The sequence below is a fragment of the Acanthochromis polyacanthus genome, chromosome 4 (assembly GCF_021347895.1).
Source record: "Acanthochromis polyacanthus isolate Apoly-LR-REF ecotype Palm Island chromosome 4, KAUST_Apoly_ChrSc, whole genome shotgun sequence".
NCBI lineage: Eukaryota > Metazoa > Chordata > Actinopteri > Pomacentridae > Acanthochromis > Acanthochromis polyacanthus.
Window position 1 is genome coordinate 36,991,170 of NC_067116.1, and position 25,242 is coordinate 37,016,411.

Sequence of the window (25,242 nt, forward strand, 5' to 3'; positions counted from 1 at the left end):
ACCCGCCCACGCCATTCGACATCAGGCAACTTCACCAAACCTTCCGTCTGCTTTCAACTGGTTATCAGAAGATGTGCTCCCAACTCGCCGTCTTAGCCAGCCAGATCTCCCAAGAAGCCCCCGACCCGACCCGGATACTTCAATACAGCCAAGCCTTACAGAATGTTGCCGCCACAAAGGCACAATTAAACCACTTTGTCACGTTGCTCAACCAAGTTTGCTCGTCTCCAGCCCAGCCCGAACCATTTTCCCTTCCACCTGTGCCACCAGCCCCGGACCCTGCGACACCCAGTCCCTAACCCAAGACACGCCCATAGACTTCTTCTCCTCCTGCGAGGAGCACAGCATTTTTTTCAACGTGCTATAGAGTTGGTTTGGGAAAAGTGGAGGAAGACCCCCAAGACTCGAGCATAATCCTGGGCCGGAAACTAGCAGACCAGCGACCCGGATTAGCCGACCACTTACCTGCTTACATGCAGGAATTCTTGAGTGCTCCTCTGAGTGACCCGCCTGCTGACTCCCTAGCAGCCAACCGGCCCTGGCTCTCTGCCGCCCATGGAACCACCTGTCAAGCGGGCCGGCCGTCGAAGACGCAAAGCCAGGAGGCACCATGACCCCCCGGCTTCCGCTCCGGCCCCGGAGGAGTTCCCGGCTCCGCCTCCAGTCCCCGCGGAGGTCGACGACGCTCCGCCTCCAGTCCCCGCGGAGGTCGACGACGCTCCGCTCCAGTCCCCGCGGAGGTCGACGACGCTCCGCCTCCAGTCCCGCGGAGGTCGACGACGCTCCGCCCTCCAGTCCCCGCGACCTCAGCGGCCTTAGAAGGCCATAAAGCTTCCCTGAGCCCCTTAGGAGGCTCTGCGCCTTCCCTTCTGCGCCGCCCCCGGAGGGGCCCCTGGATCCTGCGCCGCCCCCGGAGGGGCCCCTGGATCCTGCGCCGCCCCCGAGGGGCCCTGGATCCTGCGCCGCCCCCGGAGGGGCCCCTGGATCCTGCGCCGCCTCCGCTCCCTGAGGAGGCCGTCGACGCCCCGCCTCCGCTCCCTGAGGAGGCCGTCGACGCCCCGCCTCCGCTCCCTGAGGAGGCCGTCGACGCCCCGCCTCCGCTCCCTGGAGCCTCGGCGGTTTTGGAGGGGCCTGGGGTCTCCCCCAAGTCCATGAAGAGGCCTTGCGCTTCCCATCCGGCTCCGCCCCCGGAGGACCCACCGGACCCGGCTCCGCCCCCGGAGGACCCACCGGACCCGGCTCCGCCCCCGGAGGACCCACCGGACCCGGCTCTGCCCCCAGTCCAGCCTCCAGCCCGGCCCCTCTGCCCTGTCCGGCCTCGGAGCCGTCCGCCGGAGCGGCCCCGCCTGTCTGTCCGGCCCCCGGGCCGTCCGCCGGAGCGGCCCCGCCTGTCTGTCCGGCCCCCGGGCCGTCCGCCGGAGCGGCCCCGCCTGTCTGTCCGGCCCCAGGACCGCCCTCTGGAGCAGTCTATACCGGCTTTACCGCCCCCGGGCTGTCCCCCCGAACGATCCACCCTGTCTGTCAAGTCCTGGCCCGTCCGGCCGCCAGGCCACCCTCTGAAGCGGGCCCTCCGCCCGGTCCGGTCTCGGCCTGTCCCGCCTTCAGGCCGTCCCCAGAACGGGTCCTCCGGCTTGCCCTGCCTCGACCAGTCCGGTCCACGAAGTGGATTCTAGGCCGGTCCGGCCTCGACCTGTCCCGCCTTCGGGCCATTCCCCGAAACGGACCCTCCGGCTTGCCCAGCCTCGACCGGGCCGCCCACCGGAACGGACTCTCTGCCCTGCTCATCCACGTCCAGTCCGACCCCCAGGCCGCCCACCGGAACGGACTCTCCGTCCTGCCCATCCCTGGCCAGTCCGGCCCACGGTCCGTCCGCCGGAACGGATCCTCCGCCCACCGGAACGGACCCTCAGGCCCACTCATCCCCAGCCAGTCCGACCTACGGTCCGCCCGCCGGAACGGACTCTCCGCTTACCGGAACGGACTCACCGGCCCACTCATCCCCAGCCAGTCCGACCTACGGTCGGCCCGCCGGAACGGACCCTCCGCCCTATCCATCCTCGGCCAGTTGAGCCTTCGGGCCGACCCCCAGAGCTACTGCCCTGCTAGTTCGGTCCAGCCCTTCCCTTCTCTCAGTCCAGTCCGGCCCATCCCTTCTCTCAGTCCAGTCCGGCCCATCCCTTCTCTCAGTCCAGTCCGGCCCATCCCTTCTCTCAGTCCAGTCCGGCCCATCCCTTCTCTCAGTCCAGTCCGGTCCTGCTCTCAGTTCAGTCCAGTCCGGTCCTGCTCTCAGTTCAGTCCAGTCCGGTCCTGCTCTCAGTTCAGTCCAGTCCGGTCCTGCTCTCAGTTCAGTCCAGTCCGGTCCTGCTCTCAGTTCAGTCCAGTCCGGTCCTGCTCTCAGTTCAGTCCAGTCCAGTCCTGCTCTCACTTCAGTCCTGTCCTGTCCAGTCCAGTCCAGTCCTGCTCTCACTTCAGTCCTGTCCTGTCCAGTCCAGTCCAGTCCTGCCCAGTCCTGTTCAGTCCTGCTCTCAGTTCAGTCCAGTCCTGTTCAGTCCTGCTCTCAGTTCAGTCCTGCTCTCAGTTCAGTCCTGCTCCCAGTTCAGTCCACTCCAGTTCAGTCCTGCTCCCAGTTCAGTCCACTCCAGTTCAGTCCTGCTCTCAGTTCAGTCCACTCCAGTTCAGTCCTGCTCTCAGTTCAGTCCACTCCAGTTCAGTTCTGCTCTCAGTTCAGTCCAGTCCTGTCCCTAGCTCCGCTCAGCCCGGCCCGGCCCAGTCCTGTCCCTAGCTCCGCTCAGTCCGGCCCGGCCCGGCCCAGTCCTGTCCCTAGCTCCGCTCAGTCCGGCCCGGCCCGGCCCAGTCCTGTCCCTAGCTCCGCTCAGTCCGGCCCGGCCCGGCCCAGTCCTGTCCCTCCAGTCCAGTCCTTTCCGTCCAGTCCAGTCCAGTCCAGTCCAGTCCTTTCCGTCCAGTCCAGTCCAGTCCAGTCCTTTCCGTCCAGTCCAGTCCAGTCCAGTCCTTTCCGTCCAGTCCAGTCCAGTCCAGTCCAGTCCAGTCCTTTCCGTCCAGTCCAGTCCAGTCCTTTCCTTCCAGTCCAGTCCAGTCCTTTCCGTCCAGTCCAGTCCAGTCCTTTCCTTCCAGTCCAGTCCAGTCCTTTCCTTCCAGTCCAGTCCAGTCCTTTCCTTCCAGTCCAGTCCTTCCAGTCCTTTCCTTCCAGTCCTTTCCTTCCAGTCCTTTCCTTCCAGTCCTTTCCTTCCAGTCCTTTCCTTCCAGTCCTTTCCTTCCAGTCCAGTCCAGTCCTTTCCTTCCAGTCCTTTCCTTCCAGTCCAGTCCAGTCCTTTCCTTTCAGTCCAGTCCTTTCCTTTCAGTCCAGTCCTTTCCTTTCAGTCCAGTCCAGTCCAGTCCTTTCCTTTCAGTCCAGTCCTTTCCTTTCCTTCCAGTCCAGTCCAGTCCAGTCCAGTCCAGTCCTTTCCTTTCAGTCCAGTCCTTTCCTTTCCTTTCAGTCCAGTCCAGTCCTTTCCTTCCAGTCCAGTCCAGTCCTTTCCTTCCAGTCCAGTCCAGTCCTTTCCTTCCAGTCCAGTCCAGTCCTTTCCTTCCAGTCCTTTCAGTCCAGTTCCAGTCCAGTCCTTTCAGTCCAGTCCAGTCCTTTCAGTCCAGTCCAGTCCTTTCAGTCCAGTCCAGTCCTTTCAGTCCAGTCCAGTCCTTCAGTCCAGTCCAGTCCAGTCCTTTCAGTCCAGTCCAGTCCGTCCAGTCCAGTCCTTTCAGTCCAGTCCAGTCCTTTCAGTCCAGTCCAGTCCTTTCAGTCCAGTCCAGTCCTTTCAGTCCAGTCCAGTCCTGTCCTTTCAGTCCAGTCCAGTCCTTTCCTTCCAGTCCAGTCCAGTCCTTTCCTTCCAGTCCAGTCCAGTCCTTTCCTTCCAGTCCAGTCCAGTCCTTTCCTTCCAGTCCAGTCCAGTCCTTTTCTTCCAGTCCAGTCCAGTCCTTTTCTTCCAGTCCAGTCCAGTCCTTTCAGTCCAGTCCAGTCCTTTCAGTCCAGTCCAGTCCTTTCAGTCCAGTCCAGTCCTTTCAGTCCAGTCCTTTCCTTCCAGTCCAGTCCTTTCCTTCACTCCACTCCAGTCCTTCCTTTCCTTCACTCCACTCCAGTCCTTTCCTTCACTCCACTCCAGTCCTTTCCTTCACTCCACTCCAGTCCTTTCCTTCACTCCACTCCAGTCCTTTCCTTCACTCCACTCCAGTCCTTTCCTTCACTCCACTCCAGTCCTTTCCTTCACTCCACTCCAGTCCTTTCCTTCACTCCACTCCAGTCCTTTCCTTCACTCCACTCCAGTCCTGTCCTTCACTCCACTCCACTCCACTCCACTCCACTCCAGTCCTGTCCTTTACTCCACTCCACTCCACTCCACTCCACTCCAGTCCTGTCCTTTACTCCACTCCACTCCACTCCACTCCACTCCAGTCCTGTCCTTCCCTTCACTCCAGTCCAGTCCAGTCTTAGTTCTTTCCCTCTTCCGTTCTGCCCTTCCTGTCCTTTTGGTTCCTTCCGCTCTGTCTGGTCCCTGTGTTTGTCTGTGTCTGTCTACTCCCTGGTTGCCCCAGTGGGCCCCTCTTTGGTTTGGTCCATGGGGCGCCGGGAGGCGCCCGTTGGGGGGGGGGGGGGGTACTGTCACAGTTCCGCTCCTCTGTCCTGTCTGTCTGGTTGTCTCCCATCCTCTCCTCTGCCCTGTCTCTGTCTGGTTGTCTCCCATCCGCTCCTCTGCCCTGTCTCTTCCCCTACAGCTCGGTGCCTGAGTGGAGTCTAGCTTCTCAGCTGACTCCACTCAGGTAATCAACCACCTGCACGGCTCCCGGACAGCTGACGATCATTCACTAACGACTCACCTCTGCAATAAAGACCGGCTCAGCCTTCCACTCCCTGCCAGAGTATTGAACCTGAAACCATGCAGTTCGGTTTGCTCTCTAGCCTTTGACATTTTCTGTTTGAGTTCCTGCCTTATTTTAACCTTGTTTTTCTCCTGCCTTCACGCAGCCAGCTGTCCGGGAACCCCCCGCTCTTGCCTGGAACCCCCCCGCTCTTGCCTGGAACCCCCCCGCTCTTGCCTGGACCCCCCCACTCTTGCCTGGACCCCCCCACTCTTGCCTGGACCCCCCCACTCCTGCCCAGAACCCCGCTCCTACACCCTGGCTTTCTCCATCCGCCATTATTCATCCCCTCCAATAAAATCATTCTGCATCTCCTCAGGTCTTGGATGAGTGGCTCTCTGCTCGGGTCCACCAACTCAGATTCGTGACATTAAGTCTGGAGCTTAATTTGGTCAGTCTAAAACCTTCCACTTATTTGCCCCTGATGAACTCCTTTGTTGTTTTGGCATTATGTTTTGTGGCACGATGAAGGATCTCCTAGACAGTTTGGCTGCATCTTTCTCGAAATTGGAGACTTTTTGGCTCTGGCTTGAGTTCAGCTGACCTGCTGACATTTTCTATGTGGTCGACCCAGCTAGCAAGAGGGACTTCAACTGAAAACTCCTCTCTGTCGCACCCAAAGCCTGGACTTTCCCAGCACTTTTTTCAGAAATATGACCCATCTCTCAAGGACTGAAGCTGGCGAGAAAACTTGCATGTCTCGGGCTGCATCAATACTCTCCTGGCATGGGAAATTCACAGACACAAGGGATGTGCTTTGTGTTGGTCCTTGTCATGCAAAGAGAAGCTGGACTTATGAGGACAGGTATGAACAGAAGATTTCTTCTTTGGTTTGGTGCTTATACCAACGCGAGACTCATGACTTACAGAAACTTGAAATCAGCGCACTACAGACAGCCTCACTCATCAAAGTGGTCGCGATTACTAACACCAGAAGGGGCACTAATGCTAACTACAAGCTGGCAGTACCCTATGGAAAACTGAGATAACTAACAGTAGCAAGCTACCCTGTCTCAGAAGAAATTGATTTAGCGAAGTGAAGAGTGCAAGAACTGAGGGATGAAGATGCTTACATGTCTCACATATTTCCTCACAGATCATCTGTTGCAAAGGCTTAATAGAGGTGTCTTCAGTCAAGACAAGCAAGGAAGTGATATTAAATACTCTATTACATGTAAAAATTCTGTGTTCAAAAACACTTTAAGTAAAAATTCATCAATATTATCACCAACAAGTGCTTAAAGTATCAAAGATGACCCAAAGGTGATCTAATTAGCCAAAAACGTCAGAACTATTTCACACCTGTCAGATGATTTAATAACTGTCTTCCTGCTCTGTAGATTTACAACACGGTACCCTGGCTAATGAAGTGGCTGCCTGGACCTCATCAGAAGATACTTGCTCTGCAGAATTAAATCATGGACTTCACAAAAATCAAGGTCAAAGAACACAGAGAAACCTCAACACCCAAGAGACTACATTGACTCCTTCCTCATAGAAATGGGAAGCATGAGTGTTTCTGTGTCTTTGTTTTGTGTTTGTTCTTTGTGCTTTTCCAGGTATATTTTAACTAATTGCTGATTCCATCTACTCTGTCACTGATAGGAGGACAAAGAAGCTGGTTTTGATATCAGCAATTTGTGTTTTTGCACTGTGGACCTGTTTGGTGCTGGAACTGAAACTACTACCACTACTTTACACTGGATAAGTACACAGTCCCAAAGGTACACAATCCACAGGTAACACTTCAACATGAAAATGAGATTATTACCAAAGAACATGTGAGAAATGTATCAGAAATGACCGAATAGATATGAGCCACTGATAAGAACCTCTGTAATGACTTCTAATCTGGGACTCTGTTTTATAAGTTAATTATAACCCTTTCAAATATTGAGAAATACAAGACCGTGTCCTCTCATTCTTCACTGGTTATTCTGGGGTGATTCCTTTCCATTACTGATGTTATAAAATTCTCTTTGCTAGAGGACACAACATTTTCCACCCTAGCAGCCTACCATAATAAAAATGTAAAGTGTTACTGAGGATTCAGACTGAGTGGTAAAGCAACTCTGGGATTTTTTTTTCATTGTATTGTTCATTTTAATGACAGTATTTATCTGCCTGCATGTACGAACAAAGGTGAGGTGAAGTCACTTGAGTATGTATAACAGAATGGGCAGATTAAGAGAGACTGGGAGGAGTCAGTTCATTTCACTGAACAACTTAAAAGGAACGAGTTTCCATTTACACATAGCAGAGTTCAAACGAAGAAATGGAGGCAATACTCAGTGTTCTCGGCTTGGAGTGGGTCGATGGCAGAAGTTTATTAATATTTTTCTGTGTTTTTCTGCTGCTGGCTGATGTTTGGAAGAACAGAGTGCCGAAAAACTTCCCTCCTGGACCGTGGGCTCTGCCTTTTATTGGTGATCTGCATCGCATCCAACCTGCAAGACTTCATCTGCAGTTCACAGAGGTATGAATCTAAATGGTAATAAGAATAATAGTAATAGTAATGTTATTAGAAAAGAAAGAGTCTGAGGCTTCAGAAACGTCAAACAAACTGATGTGTTATTTTCACAAAATTATTAAATTATAAATTATTTTCTGTGTTTTGGAAAAAAAATGAATATTTAAGAAAAGTTGTGACAGTGAAAGAAACATTTCAGAGCTTCCATACAACAAGATCAGGCAAAGTCTGATTGGAAGCAGAGGAAATCATTAACTCACTTCGAGGAAAACAGAAAAGAACAACAGAGATAGTTTTCACGTCTTGGAGTAAAAGTAAAAATACAGCAATGTGTAAATACTCAACTGCAGTGCATTGCTTCTTAAAAGCTTGTTATGTTATAAATTAATGAAATATGTAAGACAATCCAGATGCAGATCATAAGGTATAATATTTCTGTCTGAAATCTCGCTGAGTGTACAAGTAACATAAAAAGTAAATACCAGGCACAAGTAAATTTAAATTATACTAAAGTACAATACTTGAGTAAATCTCCTCAGCTGTTTTCCATCATTGAAAGCAACAAAATCAAGCACATTGTTACACTGAATTTACCTCCATCCAAAGAGAAATCATTCATACAACATTCCTTCAATTAGAATTAATCATTAGTCCTCTGACTTAAAGTGAATTAACAACAATTTTAATATATTAAAAATGTAAAGAATAAACTGTGAATTTAATCTCCTTCATTTTTGGAGGCAAACAAAACAAGAAACGTCGAAAGGTCATATTTTCCAATTAATTTGTGCCATTTTATTGGCAAATCAAACAATCAGTCTAAATAATATAACCAAGTGATCAATCAGTAACGAATACAGTTGTTATTTGCAGCACTTATCTGTATATTTGGCCGTTACATAAATGCAAGCAGCTATGATTGGGTTCATTGAAGGGTTCAAATTCTGGCAGGAAGGATCTTATCTTGACTATTTTATTTTGACCATATAATAATTCTGCATGATACTTGGGAAAACAACTTTCTGACTGATGCATATTTTAACTTTTCTGCCATTTATAGTGTGACCTGAAGGAATTAGGGAATTTTCTCCAGTTGACTGGAGTAACTCTATTTGGAAAGGAGACAGAGAAATCCTGAATGATTGGATTGATTGTTTATCTTGTGTGTCACCTCCTGCAGCTGGTAGTGTTGATTTAAATGGTCAAATACATTTGTTGTGTTGCCTTGCAAAGTAGCAACAATTGCAACTCACTGCTGACACAATACCTGGTTTAAGACAATGTCATCCTTTCTATTTGAGTAAACAGTGTTCTATCTGACAGATATCTGATTGTGACAAATAATGTTGAAATGATGTGGTGTGATGTTCTCCCATATTGTACTTGAAAAATCAACTATATTTTCAGAGAGAAGTTGGGGGTTTGCAGTAGTTTTCTGAAAACAGCCTCCAGAAGCTTAAATATCAGTTACATTTTGTGTCATTTCTGCATTCAGTCATGAACTGTTTTTTTCTTTTACATGTCTTCATAGTTCTAGCTGTCCTCCTCAGACAATATGTCATCTCAGTGTTGCATCACATATTGTTATATGATCCATTGTGCAACATGCAGAAGAAAATACAAATGTAAAATCAACACATTTAAGAAGAACTTGACCTCACATGAGTCACCACAACATCAATCTGCTGTCTGTGTTCAGTTTGCAGAGAAATATGGAAACATCTTCAGCCTTCGTCTCTTTGGTGGAAGGATTGTGGTCTTAAATGGCTACAAAACTGTGAAAGAAGCCCTGGTCCAACGAGGAGAAGACTATGTAGATCGTCCGTCTGTACCTTTGTCTCAAGAAATATTTGGGAAACAAGGTAATGTTTGTTGCATTTTGTTTCAAAATGGTGTTTTTTATGTGACCACTGGCATTAAATGAGTTCTGATCTAATGTCGTTTTGTGTTTCCAAAAGCAAAAGGCATTGTGATGTCAAATGGTCATCTATGGAAGCAGCAGAGGAGATTTGCTCTTCATACACTCAGAAACTTTGGTCTGGGCAAGAAGACTCTGGAGCTTTTCATCCAGGAGGAGTGTCGATATCTCACGGAGGAGTTTGCAGATCAGCAAGGCACAAAAACTCTATTTTACAATGATACATTACTCTTCACAATCTAAGACATAGACATGATTTTAATTTTAACTGCAAATTTGCAACACAAAAGCATGAAACATTACATTTCAGATCACAAACTAAAATATGGCAACACTCATAATTTAAAGGAACATCTGCATTCTCCATATTGGAGCTAAAACAATGACTCAGAGGCTCAGTGGTTAGCACTGTCACCTTGCAACATCCCCGGTTCATGTCAAAGCCTTGGCCTGGGATTCTTCTCTATAGAGTTTGCATGTTCTTCATGTGCAGTGTGGGTTCTCACTGAGTTCTCTGGCTTCCTCCCACAGTCCAAAAACATGCTGAGGTTAATTGGTCACCCTGTGATAGACTGGTGATCTGTCCAGGATGTCTCCTGCCTTCACTCTAAGTCAGTTGGTTTAGACTTCAGTCCCCCCATGACTCTAATGAGGATTAAGCGGTGCATAGATAATGGCTGACTTCCTCAGCTCTAAGAACTTGTCTAAATATGTCTAGTTTGTATCTACTATAGAAGCTGATACTGCTCTGTAACCTACTAATGTGGACACAACATTTACTACAGAGACAAACTTTGTATAAGTTTAAACCATAAAAAGCACATAACTTAAAGGACATGTATTATACCTTTTTTGACAAAGTTCCTGTGTCTGATCTATATTTTCTCTTTATTTTGCAGGAAAGCCTTTCAGTGCTCAGAAAGCGATCAACAATGCTGTGTCCAACATCATCTGCTGTTTGGTGTTTGGGCATCGATTCGAGTACACTGATCAGAAGCACCAGACTATTCTCAGCCACTTCAATGAAGTACTGTACTTACAGGGAGGTATATTGATTCAGGTGAGCCACCAGCATCTAACAATATTATTTCAATCAGAATTCATGCTGAACACATACAGTAAGTGAAATGTGGATTTTAATAACAAAATTGTGAAATGCTTCCACTACAAATAAAACAGATACAACACTGTAAAAAATACTGTTACATAAAACGTTCTTCATTTAAAGTCCTCTTTTAAGTAAAACTGCACGACTATCGTCACCACCAAGTACATCGAGTATCAAAAGTCACAAGTCCTTCTCTCTCCACTGATGATTTAATTAGACAGAAATGTCAGAACTGTTTTACACCAGTCAGATGATTTAATAACTGTCTTCCTGCTCTGTAGATTTACAACATGTTACCCTGGCTGATGAAATGGCTGCCTGGACCTCATCGGAGGACAATTACTCTGATGCATAAAATCATGGACTTCATAGAAATCAAGATCAAAGAACACAGAGCAAATCTCGACCCCTCATCACCAAGAGACTACATCGACTCCTTCCTCATAGAAATGGGAGATGTGAGTGTTTCTGTGTCTTTGTTTTGTGTTTGTTCTTTGTGCTTTTCCAGTTAAATATATTCACTAATTCCTGCTTCCATCTACTCTGTCATCAATAGAAGGAGGACAAAGAAGCTGGTTTTGATGTCACCAATTTGTGTTTTAGCACTATGGATCTGTTTGGTGCTGGAACTGAAACTACTACCACTACTTTACACTGGGGGCTGCTGTACATGATGTATTACCCTGACATACAGAGTGAGTGTTTCAGTCATATCTGCCATGGCTGCATCTTTTTTAAGCATCTTGCTCTGATTTAATATTGTCAGAGATCAATCACTGCTCAGTCCTGAATTGGGGAAGAAGATGTGTGATGTGTAATTTCCCCTCTCAGTCATCTTTTCAGCACAAACACTGATATTGTTTTTTCATGTCACTTTGTGCAGAGAGAGTCCAGGCTGAGATAGATGCTGTGATTGGTTCATCCAGACAGCCCTCCATGACTGACAGAGAAAACATGCCCTATACTGATGCAGTCATCCATGAAATACAGAGAATGGGCAACATCATCCCACTGAATGTAGTCCACATGACAAGCAGGGACACCACACTGGATAAGTACACAATCCCAAAGGTACACAATCCACAGGTAACACTTAAACATGAAAATGAGATTAATTACCAAAGAACTTGTGAGAAATCCATCAGGAATGATCAAATAGATATGGTTCACTGATAAGAACCTCTGTAATAACTTCTAATGTGGGACTCTGTGTTATAAGTTAATTCTAAGTTACTGAAGAACCAACTGGGAATTTCCGCATTAGTGACAAATTAGGTGAATTTATAATAATTTATTAATCAGCTGAATAAACTCTCAATGTTTACTAATTAATCCAACATTAATTCTTCTTCTGTGCACTTCAGCAAAATGAAGCATCATACTAATTATTTCTCTGCAGACCTTCATTTCTTCCTCATTATTGCATTATTACCTGCTGCTAATGTGTCTTTGTCAGTAAAGTGAAGCATCTAGTGAGTAGTTCCTCACAGCCTTTAAAGTTATTCCTCAGAATTCTCACTCAGCCATATTGACATTAATTTTGTCATTTTGTATCATATGGTAAAATGGTAAATGGTTGTATTTATATCGCGCTTTTATCCAAAACGCTTTTCATGATACGTCACATTCCCTCATTCACACACTGATGGCGGGAGCTGCCATGCAAGGCACTAACCACTACCCACCAGGAGCAATTAGGGGTTAGGTGTCTTGCTCAGGGACACCTCGACGTGAGCTCAAAGGGCCGAGGATCAAACCGGCAACCTTCCAGTTACAAGATGGCCACTCTACCCACTGAGCCATGCCGACCAAATAGATATCAGAGCAACAAACACAGAAAAAGAAAATGTAACACACAATGTTTGTACTGATTCGGTTCAGCTCAATATTTGAAGTTGGACTTCTGTGAGAAGTAGTAGCAGTTGAGTTTAGGCTGTTAGTGTATTGAGTGTTTTCATGTTTACAGTGTCTAGCAAATACAAATTTACAAATTAATGTGACTTACCAAGAAATTGTCAGTGACATACTGACACCGATCACTTTGGAATTCATCCAATTAACAAAATTTCTATTGCTCAGTTAAATCACGTATTTTCAGAAAGCATCGTTACTTTGTCAACTCTTTCAAAGGTCAAGAATGAACTCAACTTTTAATCCAACGTGGATCAGAAATTATTACTTTATTTTTGTTTGTATCACAAACTATTATGTTTAGAATATTTTTTCAAAATTCAGGTTAATTAACCTTTTTTTCCTTCAGGGCACCATGTTATTCGCTACACTGCACTCTGTCCTGCACGATGAGTCGATGTGGGAAACTCCACACTCCTTCAACCCTCAGCACTTTCTGGACCAGGATGGGAAATTCAGGAAGAGAGAGGCCTTCCTTCCTTTTTCTGCAGGTGAGTCAGTAGTTATAGTCCTGTAACATGCAGCTTTAGCCAAGAGCTATGAAAAGGCCAAATGACAGAAAGATAAAACATGTCATTGTGTGGCATCAGTTGTTTTTATTAGTAACCACTCACTTGGAGTATCTGATATATATTTGTATTTATTTCAACTGGATGTGCATGTGGTGAATATAACCTTTCCCTTTTACGATGTTTTATTGAACTTACATTGCTATTTAAACTCTGTTCTATGTTAGTTACATATACAACTGGTTTTTGCTGAGAAGGTCTTTTATAGAAGACAAACAACAAATTAGATTTAGATATCACTTTTCTTTTCATGTCTAAGATCATACTCTGAGTTTTCCACTTGTATTTGGTTGTTGATCGAAGGAGGTTTAACAGCTCCTTGGTAATCACAGGTCCTGGTTAGTGTTTGATAAGGGTCACACTCGCAAACAAACACTAAAGACAAATTAAGGCTGGAATGTGTTTATATCCAGTTTAAGTGACTCCAACATCTGTATCTTGCTGAATGGTCACTGTAGACCCTGATCTAACCTGTAGATGTTGTCAACTATCATCATGGGCAGCTTATGCACCATGACACACAGGATGCAGGGAAATGAATGAATGGAAAACAAGGCAAAGAAGGTAAAATCACCATCAGTGTTTCCAGTGGATTACATTCAGTTTCCATCTATGGCCCTGGAGAGACTTCTACCAAAATCTATTAATTTTGTGTTTCTACCATTTATCATAACATTATCTAAATGATTTGGTTCATAATTTAAGGAAGGGATCAGTGTCTGTACATTATTCTGACTTTGTTCCTGAGGTGCAGTAATAAAATGTGATTAAAGTGAATATCTTATAAAATGAGTGAATGAAGCTCATCTGCTGTATTGTGTGTTTTCAGGAAAGCGGGTTTGTCTTGGTGAACCTCTGGCCAAGATGGAGTTATTCCTCTTTTTCACCTCCCTCCTTCAGAGGTTTTCATTCTCGGCACCTCCTGGAGAGAAACCCAGTCTGGAGTTCAACCTGGGAGCTACTCACGCTCCCAAACCTTACCGCCTCTGTGCCACACCAAGATAAACCACAACACACAATGACACACTGTGTGCCACTACCTTGATCTTATTTTGCATCAAGAATGTGTGATAAACATTGCTGAACGAATTTATTAGACCAGCTGTCATAAAAACAAGAAAACACAAATATTTTAGAAAACTGTCAAAAAAAAGTATTTCAAATTAAAAGTTGTATTGTTATTTATTAGGAAAATAACAAACTGGAACAAATAAATAGTCCTTATTCACATATATTAACCAAAAATCTCAATATTTAGTTTGACTTCTTTTTTCCCTGGTAACAGCTTGCATTCTTGTTGGAACTGTTTTTATGGACTTTTCAACAATCTCTTTTGTTATTAAGTTCCAAATAGTTTCTACCTGTTCGCAGAGACTTGCTTGAGAGGAAACCATTGTGCGATCTGTTTTTGAATTTATTCAATCAGAGATCTGTTCAATAGGATTCAAGTCTGGACTTTGACTTTGTCTGTGTTGTTTCTACAAATGGAACCTCGTACCATAATGGAATCTCCTCTGACTTTCTCTGTGCAGTGCATCGAGCATCAAAACGTTCTCCAGCATTTTTGGGGACATAAACGTGACGATGCTGATCAGAGATTTCAAACTTGGACTCGTGTGTCCAGGGTACCTTCATTCAGTCATCTCCAGTCCAGTGTTTGTCCTCCCTGACAAGTCTGAGGCATTTTTGGATGTTTACAGCCCTCAAAATGGGTTTTCCTTCTGTCTCTATTACTTAAAATCTTGAGGTTTCTGACATGTGCTTCAGTTAGCTTTTGATTTCCGCCTCTTCCGTGGCTCATTTTGCAAGTATCAGTGTGCAGTCAGGTCAAAGTCTTGCTCTGTTTGTCTCAAAGACCATCCAGCATCATGAAGTGCTTTAATTCAGACTCTGTCTTTCTCAGTGAGTTCCCTACGCTTCACAATTTTGAACATGAGTAAGGAATTTCAAACAGAATTCACATTTTTGGACCCAAATTTGAGCCAGTAAATTGGAATTCTCTGAGAAGTCAGAAATTAGTCAAGAATAACATAGAACAATTAAAACATTTTTTCTGTTCAGGAATGCAAGCAGATAACTGTAATTTGGCGTCTCAATCAAAAAATAATGATGGACTTGAATATTTTTCTGCTCTTTTGTAAAACAGTAAATGTAAAAATTCCTGGTTGACAACACTGTATTTTACACTGGGTGGTGGTCTGATCAGTTCGTTAAGCTCTGTCTGTCACAATTTGAAAAGATTTTCAGCCAGTGGACTTCTTTTATAAACCCTTATAGTTTACTACAGTAATCTCCTGTTTGCAAATATCTTATAAAATCCTGTGAATATTTTACTTTTTACCAGAATTCACGGCCCTGTATTCATCTTGAGAGGAGTCAGTGAGAAGATAATGTTCATTTAAGGACTCAAGATGATCAAACAGGCTTCTGTAAACCAACTCAGTAGTCAGTTAGAACTTAAGGAACTTCTTGGATGAGCAATGAAATGTCTTCAAGAACCAAAAAGAGAGTTGTCCAGTTTCCTTTAAACTCATAGGATTACCATGACCTGGATGACTGAGTATCAATACACACATATTCAAATACAGATTGTGTAGCAGCTGGATGTTTATGAAGATGTATGCAGCACATTTATTTTCACATAATGACATCACTCCAGCTTGTCTTCTAGAATCAAAGGTGTAGCACTGAAGTAATTCAGTAATAATGTCACAGTGTTAATTTTTTCAATAAATTTTTAAATCATTGATTCAGTCTTGTTGTGTCCTGTTTTACTTCTTCACTCACCAGAAGTCTTCAGTTTCTGTCCCTGTTGTCAGCCTCCTGCCTGCCATATCACCTCACCTGCTCCCAAACACTTCACCTGTTGTCACTCTGCTCATCAGTACCTCTGTATATGACCTCCAGCATTCCAGCGTTCAGTTACAGCAGAAATAAACATGATAACAGCCTACTACAAACAACAGCTTCGGTCTCTATTGCTAATTCCATGTTCATGACAACTGTATGTTGCAGTAATGTCACGATCTGAGCTGGTGGACCCGAGCAGAGAGCCACACTACCAAGGCCGGTTGAGGAGAAAGTGTTTTATTGTGCGGGGGTGAGTAATGGTGGCTAGGTGGGGGAAAACCAGGGTGCAGGAGTGGGGGTCCAGGCAGGAGTGGGGGCCCAGGCAGGAGTGGGGGCCCAGGCAGGAGTGGGGGGGTCCAGGCAGGAATGGGGGGGGTCCAGGCAGGAATGGGGGGGGTCCAGGCAGGAATGGGGGGGGGGTCCAGGCAGGAATGGGGGGGGTCCAGGCAGGAATGGGGGTCCAGGCAGGAGTGGGAGTCCAGGCAGGAGTGGGGGTCCAGGATGGGGAAACCGGTGAAGGCTGGTCTGGGGGAGAGCCGGAGCGGAAGGAGGATGGCGGGGGATCCCGGACAGCTGACTGAGTGGAGGCAGGAGAAAACAAACGTGAGAAAAACAGGGTAGAAACTCAAACAGATAATGCAAAAGGCTGGAGAGCAAACCGAACTGCGTGGTTCTTGGTCAACACTCTGGCAGGGAGTGGAAGGCTGAGCCGGTACTTATTGCAGAGGTGAGTCGTTAGTGAATGATCGTCAGCTGTCCGGGAGCCATGGAGATAGTTGATTGCCTGAGTGGAGTCAGCTTGAGAAGCAAGACTCCGCTCAGGCACCGAGCTGCAGGGGAAAGACAGGGCAGAGGAGCGGATGGGAGACAACCAGACAGACAGACAGACAGACAGGACAGAGGAGCGGAACTGTGACAAGTAAGTCTTAAAGTCAAGCACAATTAAGGATGAGGCCTCTCTGAGTGAAAGGTGGATGTCATTATGGGACGGTCCATGACCCAGAAATGTTTCCATGACGTGCCTCAACTGTACTCATGCTCCATCTCATTGTTTACTTTTGTATTAGCAGAGATTTAGGAGGAGTCCTGTCTGACCAGATGTAGGCTGCAGGATCATTCATTCAGTCAGTGCTTTTTACAGGAATTATTGATGCCATGTCTTAATTTTTAATGATGTTGAGATTACAATCAAAACAGAATGAACAGGGTCAGGAGATGATTAACATCAGATCACATTCTAAAGCAGTTACATTCAGGAACAGGGTAGTTTGTAATCATGGTTTTGAACTGACCCACAGGCACTGCAGTTCAAAGTTTTACTTTTAGTTGTAAAATGTTCTATGAATGTGCAGCACAAAAACTAAAACAAAACATTAATTTTGGTGCATTTGTGTGGATTATATCAGCACTTACCCTGGACACACAAGTCATGTATTTATTTGTGGTATAAGCCTGCCAGTGACTGATAATATCGGGCACCTTGATCCTTCCCTTCCATTTTTGATGTTATAAAATTCTCTTTGCTACAGGACACAACAACATTTTCCATCATAGCAGCCTACCACAATGAGAATTTAAAGTGTTACTGAGGATTTAGACTGTGTGGTAAAGCAACTCTGGGATTTTTTTTTTCCACTGTATTGTTCATTTTAATGACAGTGTTTATCTGCCTGCATGCAAGAGCAAAGGTGAGGTGAGGTCACTTCAGTATGTATAACAGAATGGGCAGATTAGGAGAGACTGGGAGGAGTCAGTTCATTTCACTGAACAACTTAAAAGGAGCGAGGTTCCATTTACACATGGCAGAGTTCAAACGAAGAAATGGAGGCAATACTCAGTGTTCTCGGCTTGGAGTGGGTAGATGGAAGAAGCTTATTAATATTTTTCTGTGTTTTTCTGCTGCTGGCTGATGTTTGGAAGAACAGAGTGCCGAAAAACTTCCCTCCTGGACCGTGGGCTCTGCCTTTTATTGGTGATCTGCATCGCATCCAACCTGCAAGACTTCATCTGCAGTTCACAGAGGTATGAATCTATATGGTAATAAGAATAATAGTAATAGTAATGTTATTAGAAAAGAAAGAGTCTGAGGCTTCAGAAACATCAAACAAATTGATGTGACCCGTTATTTTTCCCAAAATGACTAAATTATAAGTTCCTTTCTGCATTTTGGGAAAAATAAATGTTGAAGAAAAGTTGTGACAGTGAAAGAAACATTTCAGAGCTTCTATACAACACGTTCAGGGAAAATCTGATGGAAGCAGAGGAAATCATTAACTCACTTCTCGGAAAATAGAAAAGGACAATAGAGATAATTTTCACGTCTTGGAGTAAAAGTAATGTACAGTAATGTAAAAATGCTCAATTTTAGTGCATTGTTTGTTCAAAGTTATGTTATCAGTTGATTAAATATGCAAGACAATCCAGATGCAGAGCATAAAGTTCAATATTTCTGTCTTAAAACTCACTGAGTGGATGTATAAAGAAACATAAATTGGAAATACCAGGTACAAGTACATCAAAATTATACTTAAGTACAATACTTGAGTAAATCTCCTCAGCTGTTTTCCATCATTGGAAACAACAAAATCAAGCACATTGTTACACTCAGTTTACCTTCATCCAAAGAGAAATCATTCATACAACATTCCCTCAATTAGAGTTAATAATTCGTCCTCTGACTTAAAGTGAATTAACAATTTTACTGCATTAAAAATGTAAATACGTAAAATGCAAATTTTATCTCTTTTGATTTCTGGAGGCAAGCAAAACAAGAAATGTCGAAAGGTCATATTTTCCAATTAATTTGTGCCATTTTGTTGACAAATCAAACAATCAGTCTAAATAATATAACCAAGTGATCAATCAGTAACAAATACAGTTGTTATTTGCAGCACTTATCTGTATATTTGGCCGTTACATAAATGCAAGCAGCTATGATTGGGTTCATTGAAGGGTTCAAATTCTGACAGGGAGGATCTTATCTTGACTATTTTATTTTGACCATATAATAATTCTGCATGATACTTGGGAAAACAACTTTCTTAATTTTGCATATTTTAACTTTTCTGCCATTTATAGTGTGACCTGAAGGAATTAGGGAATTTTCTCCACTTGACTGGAGTAACTTTATTTGGAAAGGAGACAAAGAAATCCTGAATGATTGGATTGATTGTTCATCTTGTGTGTCACCTCCTGCAGCTGGTAGTGTTGATTTAAATGGTCAAATACATTTGTTGTGTTGCCTTGCAAAGTGGCCACAATTGCAACTCACTGCTGACAATACCTGGTTTAAGACAATGTCATCCTTTTTATTTGAGTAAATAATGTTCTGACATATCTGATTCTGACAAATAATGTTGAAATGATGTGATGTTCTCCCATAATGCACTTCAAAAATTAACCATATTTCAGAGAGAAGTTGGGGTTTTGCAGTAGTTTTCTGAAAAGAACCTCAAGAAGCTTTAATATCAGTTACATTTTGTGTCATTTCTGCATTCAGTCATGAGTTGTTTTTTTTCTTTTACATGTCTTCATAGTTCTAGCTGTCCTCAGACAATATGTCATCTCAGTGTTGCATCACATATTGATTCATTGTGCAACATGCAGAAGAAAATGCAAATGTAAAAACACATTTAAGTAGGACCTGGCCTCATATGAGTCACCACAACATCAATCTGCTGTCTGTGTTCAGTTTGCAGAGAAATATGGAAACATCTTCAGCCTTCGTCTCTTTGGTGGAAGGATTGTGATCTTAAATGGCTACAAAACTGTGAAAGAAGCCCTGGTCCAACGAGGAGAAGACTATGTAGATCGTCCGTCTTTTCCCTTGTTTGATGAATTAATTCAGAATAGAGGTGATGATAGTTGCATTTTGTGAAAAAAAGTTCTTTATTGGTGTTTATGTGACCACTGGCATTAAATGATTTCTGGCATGCATTAAATGTTCTTTGTGTTTCCAAAAGGCATTGTGGGGTCAAATGGTAATCCATGGAAGCAGCAGAGGAGATTTGCTCTTCATACACTCAGAAACTTTGGTCTGGGCAAGAAGACTCTGGAGCTTTTCATCCAGGAGGAGTGTCGATATCTCACGGAGACTTTTGCAGATCAGCAAGGCACAAAAACTATTTTACAATGATATATTATTCTTCACTATCGAAGATGTGTGATTTTAATTTTAACTCCAAATTTGCAACACAGAAGCATGCAACATGACATTTCAGATCACAAACTAAAATATGGCAACACCCATAATTTAAAGGAACATCTGCATTCTTTGTATTGGAACTAAAACAAAGAATCAGGGGATCAGTGGTTAGCACCATCACCTTGCAGCTATAAGATCCCCAGTTTGTGTCCAGGCTTTGGCCTGGGATCTTTCTCTATAGAGTTTGCATGTTCTCCATGTGCAGTGTGGGTTCTCTGGCTTCCTCCCACAGTCCAAAAATCATGCTGAGGTTAATTGGTAACCCTAAATTGTCCATAGGTATGAATGTGAGTGTACTTGTTTGTCTCTATGTGTAGCCCTGTGAGAGACTGGTGACCTGTCCAGGATGTCCACTGATGAGGCTCCAGTCCCCCCATGACTGTAATGAGAATCAAGCAGTGCATAGAAAATGGCTGACTTGTACAGCTCTAAGAACTTTTCTAAATGTCATGAACAGGGCGGTGTTTGAACCCAAAAAGCAGGCAATCAGACAGGCGGGTGAATTAATTAAGGATTTAATGAACGGATCTACTAAATATACAGAAAACACTTCGTATGGGAGACAAAGGAAAACAGAATGGGGAAAACTAAAACTGAAACTAAAGACAACGGCTCTCGGCCGCGACGGGGGTAAACTAAACTAAACAGGGAGGGATGTGACTCACTGAGTGTCCGGGGGAATCTGGAGACGAGGTGGGGGGCAGAGCCGAGGGAGCCAGTGGTGGGGATGAGGCGATGACCGAGGAACAGACAGTCCAAGAGCAGACGGAGGAGGGGTGTAGAGCGGAGCAGGGGTGACGAGCCGGCGAGGAAATCCAGATATTCCAGGAAGCGGTGTGCATGTGACGGGGTGCAGCGTGTAATGATCCATCAGCGAGTTGAGAGGAGAGCCAGGCTTTTAACTGCAGCTGATTATGGATTGAGAGCAGCTGTGATCCGTCACAGCTGCTAGGAATTAGCTGGAGTGCAGTGCAGGAGAAGGCGGGGCCATGACACTAAATATGTCTAGTTTGTATCTGCTATAGAAGTTGATACTGCTCTGTAATCTACTAATATGGACACAACATTTACTACAGAGACAAACTTTGTATAGCTTTAAAACCGTAAAAAAGCACATAACTTAAAGGACATGTATTATACCTTTTTTGACAAAGTTCCTGTGTCTGATCTATATTTTCTGTTTATTTTGCAGGAAAGCCTTTCAGTGCCCAGAAACTAATAAACAAAGCTGTGTCCAACATCATCTGCTGTTTGGTGTTTGGGCATCGATTTGAGTACACTGATCAGAAGCACCAGACTATTCTCAACCACTTCAATGAACTAGTGTACTTACAGGGAGGTTTATTCATCCAGGTGAGCCACCAGCATCTAGGGTGACCAGACGTCCCTGAAAATCCGGGACAGTCCCTAAATTCAGCCGCTTGTCCCGGATCCCGAATTTTGCTCTAATTGTCCCGAAATTAGCCATACACCTGTTATCACGGTCCAAAAACATGACTGCCGGGCCGCTGCCTGGCCGTCTCGTCTCAGGCCTTCATGTCTCAGGCCTTCTGCAGCCTGCGCAGTGGTCACTCGCGCATGAATTATGACGTTTGTATTATATTTTTTATAGGCGCGAAATGTATGCTATGCTAACACACATTCATTGTTAAAATGGAGGTGAACAATGCTCCGGAAAAATCTGATGAACCCCCAGCAAAGAAAAAACGTCTGTGCAAATACCGAGAGGAATGGACGAGGAAATATACATGGGTAACGGCTGCATTTGGGGATGTAAATAAGGCGTTCTGTAAAGTGTGCCGAAAAGACTTTAGTATTTCTCACGGGGGAGAGTCAGACCTCAAGTCTCACGCTAGCGGCAAGCAGCATGTAAATAACACTAACGCTGTACAGACCAACACTTTGCTATCATCATTCTTCAAGCCACAGGATGACTCAGTGTACAGTAAGGTTGCTGCTGCAGAGTTAACTTCTGTATTTCACTGCGTTTCTCATCAGCAGTCATACCGGTCCCTTGACTGCGCAATGAAACTGACACCAAAACTGTACCAAGATTCAGCCATTGCCAAACTCATAAGCTGTGGTCGCACCAAAGCAGAGGCCCTTGTCACCAATGTACTGGCTCCTCTTGCATCTGACTTCACCCATAGCCTTGGCACAGAGCAGCTCTTTTTTTCTATCGCTACTGATGCTTCAAATAAAGGCAATGTGAAAACATTTCCTCTCTCAGTGAGATTTTGGACCCCAGAGCAAGGCATTCAGAACAGAGTGCTGGATTTCTATGAACAGGCAGAGGAAAGTGCGGATGCAATCACTGACATGTTGTTAAAAAAGTTAAAGGAAAACAACCTCCTCATCCACAACGTATCAGCTTTCTCCGCTGATAATGCGCCAGTAAATTATGGCAAGCGACACTCAGTTTACCAAAATCTAAAGCAGAAAAACAGCAAGATCATCCCAGCAAACTGCCCAGCTCACATCATCCACAATGCAGTTAAAAGGGCCTGCAATGTGCTACAAGTCGATGTTGAAAACATAGTTCTTAAATCATTCAACCATTTCAGCTGCTCCGCAAAAAGAGTTGCCAGTTTAAAAGAAATGTTTGAATTTGTTGATATGGAGTATCTTACCTTGTTACGCCACGTCCCCACACGCTGGTTGAGCTTGCTCCCTGCAATAAATCGACTGGTGAGCATCTGGCCTGCTGTGAAAAGTTATTTTTTGTCGCTGGGCCAGGAGGAATGCCCCAGTGCCATTTGGGATGCGCTCAAGGGGCACGAGCATGGCGAACAAGATGATCCAAATGAGCTTGAAATCACGTTCTTCTTCCTTCAGAATGTTCTCAAAATATTCTCCACAGCTGTCCTCAGTCTTGAAAGCAACAGTCTCACTTCAGTTGAGGTATATGGAGTGATGAACGACCTCCGAGTCAAACTGCAGCAGCGCAAAAACGACGCTTTCTTTGGCACAAAAGTGGATGATATTATGGCTTCCTCTCCCAGCAATAAAGTTGACCGGCTACGCCAAGAGTTTAGCTCTTTCTTACAAGTTGCTGTGGATTACTTGGAGAAGTGGTTCGACTTTTCACAAACTGGATATCTCTACAATGTACAGTGTTTAAATATCAAGGAACAAAGAGAGATCAGATACAGTAAACTTAAAGACGCAGTGTGCGCTCTTAACATGGAAGAGCATCTGGACTTGGATGAGCTCTATAACGAAAACTGCGCTCTGAAGAATGTATTGGCCCATCTGGACACGAGCAGCAACTCAGTTGGCGATCTTTGGGCCCAAGTACTGAAGACCCCGTCCACGTTTCCGCAGTTTACAAAATTATTGTCCTTCGTCCTCAGCGTTCCTGTGAGCAATGCTTACTCAGAGCGGGTCTTCTCCATCATGAAAGGCGCTTGGACTGACGTGCGAAACAGGTGTTCAATGGAGCTTGTCCGTGCAGAGATAAAAATTAAAATGAATCTGGCTATGACCTGTGCAGAGTTCTACAAATTCATCCTGGAGAACAAGAAGGCCCTCTTTGCTGTGAAATCATCCGCGAAATACAGCAACAGCACCGAGTCGTCACAAAAGCCTCCTTCGAGGTAGAAGCCAGACTATGAAAGATGCGTTTTACCCTTTACCTTGTTATAATAACAGTCACTGATTCCCGTTTTTTTGTCTCATAGGCAAACAAATGAAGACAACACCCGTGGCAGCAGAGATATGGGAGAAACGTCATAATCTAATAAAAACCGTTGCCAAGAGATTTTAGTTTATGAATTAATTAGGCCTATGCTAAGAGTTTAAATGAATTAAAATTACCTTTTTTTTGTTCTGTTTTTAAGCAGGCCTACAATGAACTGTTTTCAGTTGGGCAACTTGTCAAAATAATTGTTAAAATTGTTAAAAATTGTTAAATAAAACTATAACTTCTAAAGAAATAAATGTGTAAATGTCTTCGAAATTAATAATAATAATAATAATAATAAAATTAAAAAAAAGAAAAAAGAAAAACAGTGTACCCCCCCCCCCCCCCCCCCCCCCCCGCCAACCCCCCCCGGCACAGCGTCCCGGATTTTAGTCATTGCCATCTGGTCACCCTACCAGCATCTAACAATCTTATTTAAATCAAGATTCATGCTGAACACATACAGCAAGTCAAATGTGGATTTTAATAACAATATTGTGAAACACTTCCACTACAAATAAAACAGATACAACACTGTAAAAATACTGTTCCATAAAACATTCTTCATTTAAAATCCTCTTTTAAGTATAACGACACAACTATTGTCACCAGCAAGTACAGAAAGTATCAGAACTACTTTGCACCTGTCAGATGATTTAATAACTGTCTTCCTGCTCTGTAGATTTACAACATGTTACCCTGGCTGATGAAATGGCTGCCAGGACCTCATCGGAGGATATTCACTTTGACTCAGAACTTAATTGATTTCATAGAAATCAAGATCAAAGAACACAGAGAAAACCTCGACCCCTCATCACCAAGAGACTACATCGACTCCTTCCTCATAGAAATGGGAGACGTGAGTGTTTCTGTGTCTTTGTTTTGTGTTTGTGCCTCATAGATGAAATTTATTAACTGATTCTCACTTCTGTCTCTTGTGTCACTGATAGAAGGAGGACAAAGAAGCTGGTTTTGATGTCACCAATTTGTGTTTTTGCACTCTGGATCTGTTTGGTGCTGGAACTGAAACTACTGCCACTACTTTACACTGGGGGCTGCTGTACATGATGTATTACCCTGACATACAGAGTGAGTGTTTCAGTCATATCTGCCATGGCTGCATCTTTTTTAAGCATCTTGCTCTGATTTAATATTGTCAGAGATCAATCACTGGTCAGTCCTGAATTGGGGAAGAAGGTGTGTGATGTGTAATTTCTCCTCTCAGTCATCTTTTCAGCACAAACACTGATATTGTTTTTTCATGTCACTTTGTGCAGAGAGAGTCCAGGCTGAGATAGATGCTGTAATTGGTTCATCCAGACAGCCCTCCATGACTGACAGAGAAAACATGCCCTATACTGATGCAGTCATCCATGAAATACAGAGAATGGGCAACATCATCCCACTGAACGTAGCCCACATGACAAGCAGGGACACCACACTGGATAAGTACACAATCCCAAAGGTACACAATCCACAGGTAACACTTAAACATGAAAATGAGATTAATTACCAAAGAACATGTGAGAAATGCATCAGGAATGATCAAATAGATATGGTCCACTGATAAGAACCTCTGTAATAACTTCTAATCTGGGACTCTGTATGATAAGTTAATTCTA

General features: G+C 44.4%; 3 protein-coding genes and 1 long non-coding RNA gene across 6 annotated transcripts in view; 2 read left to right on the forward strand and 2 right to left on the reverse strand.

The window, feature by feature from the left end:
- Positions 1-25,242, reverse strand: part of LOC110964951 (cytochrome P450 2J2-like) — a 228,538-nt gene that overhangs the window by 82,108 nt on the left and 121,188 nt on the right. The gene's annotated exons all lie outside the window — the stretch shown is intronic.
- Positions 1-25,242, reverse strand: part of LOC127533614 (uncharacterized) — a 35,963-nt gene that overhangs the window by 8,420 nt on the left and 2,301 nt on the right. The window lies entirely within an intron of this gene.
- LOC110947329 (cytochrome P450 2J4-like) overlaps positions 7,128-25,242 on the forward strand; it is a 60,481-nt gene continuing 42,366 nt past the window's right edge. The window contains exons 1-9 of one of the 3 annotated variants that reach the window (XM_051947094.1): positions 7,132-7,384; positions 9,078-9,240; positions 9,337-9,492; positions 10,196-10,356; positions 10,686-10,862; positions 10,961-11,099; positions 11,288-11,475; positions 12,665-12,806; positions 13,714-15,631. In XM_051947094.1, the coding sequence (XP_051803054.1) occupies positions 7,184-7,384; positions 9,078-9,240; positions 9,337-9,492; positions 10,196-10,356; positions 10,686-10,862; positions 10,961-11,099; positions 11,288-11,475; positions 12,665-12,806; positions 13,714-13,889 (1,503 nt within the window). In that variant the 5' untranslated portion in view covers positions 7,132-7,183 and the 3' untranslated portion in view covers positions 13,890-15,631. Of the gene's footprint in view, positions 7,385-9,077; positions 9,241-9,336; positions 9,493-10,195; positions 10,357-10,685; positions 10,863-10,960; positions 11,100-11,287; positions 11,476-12,664; positions 12,807-13,713; positions 15,632-17,512; positions 17,757-19,425; positions 19,589-19,696; positions 19,847-21,130; positions 21,292-24,302; positions 24,480-24,570; positions 24,710-24,897; positions 25,086-25,242 lie in introns of those variants that run through there. The other 2 variants (XM_051947096.1, XM_051947095.1) reach the window with 2 other exon arrangements.
- On the forward strand, positions 21,312-23,816 carry LOC127533610 (uncharacterized). The gene is made up of 2 exons (XM_051947089.1): positions 21,312-23,534; positions 23,619-23,816. Exons 1-2 carry the CDS (start codon positions 21,592-21,594, stop codon positions 23,671-23,673), a joined length of 1,998 nt encoding a protein of 665 aa, XP_051803049.1. The 5' UTR covers positions 21,312-21,591; the 3' UTR covers positions 23,674-23,816.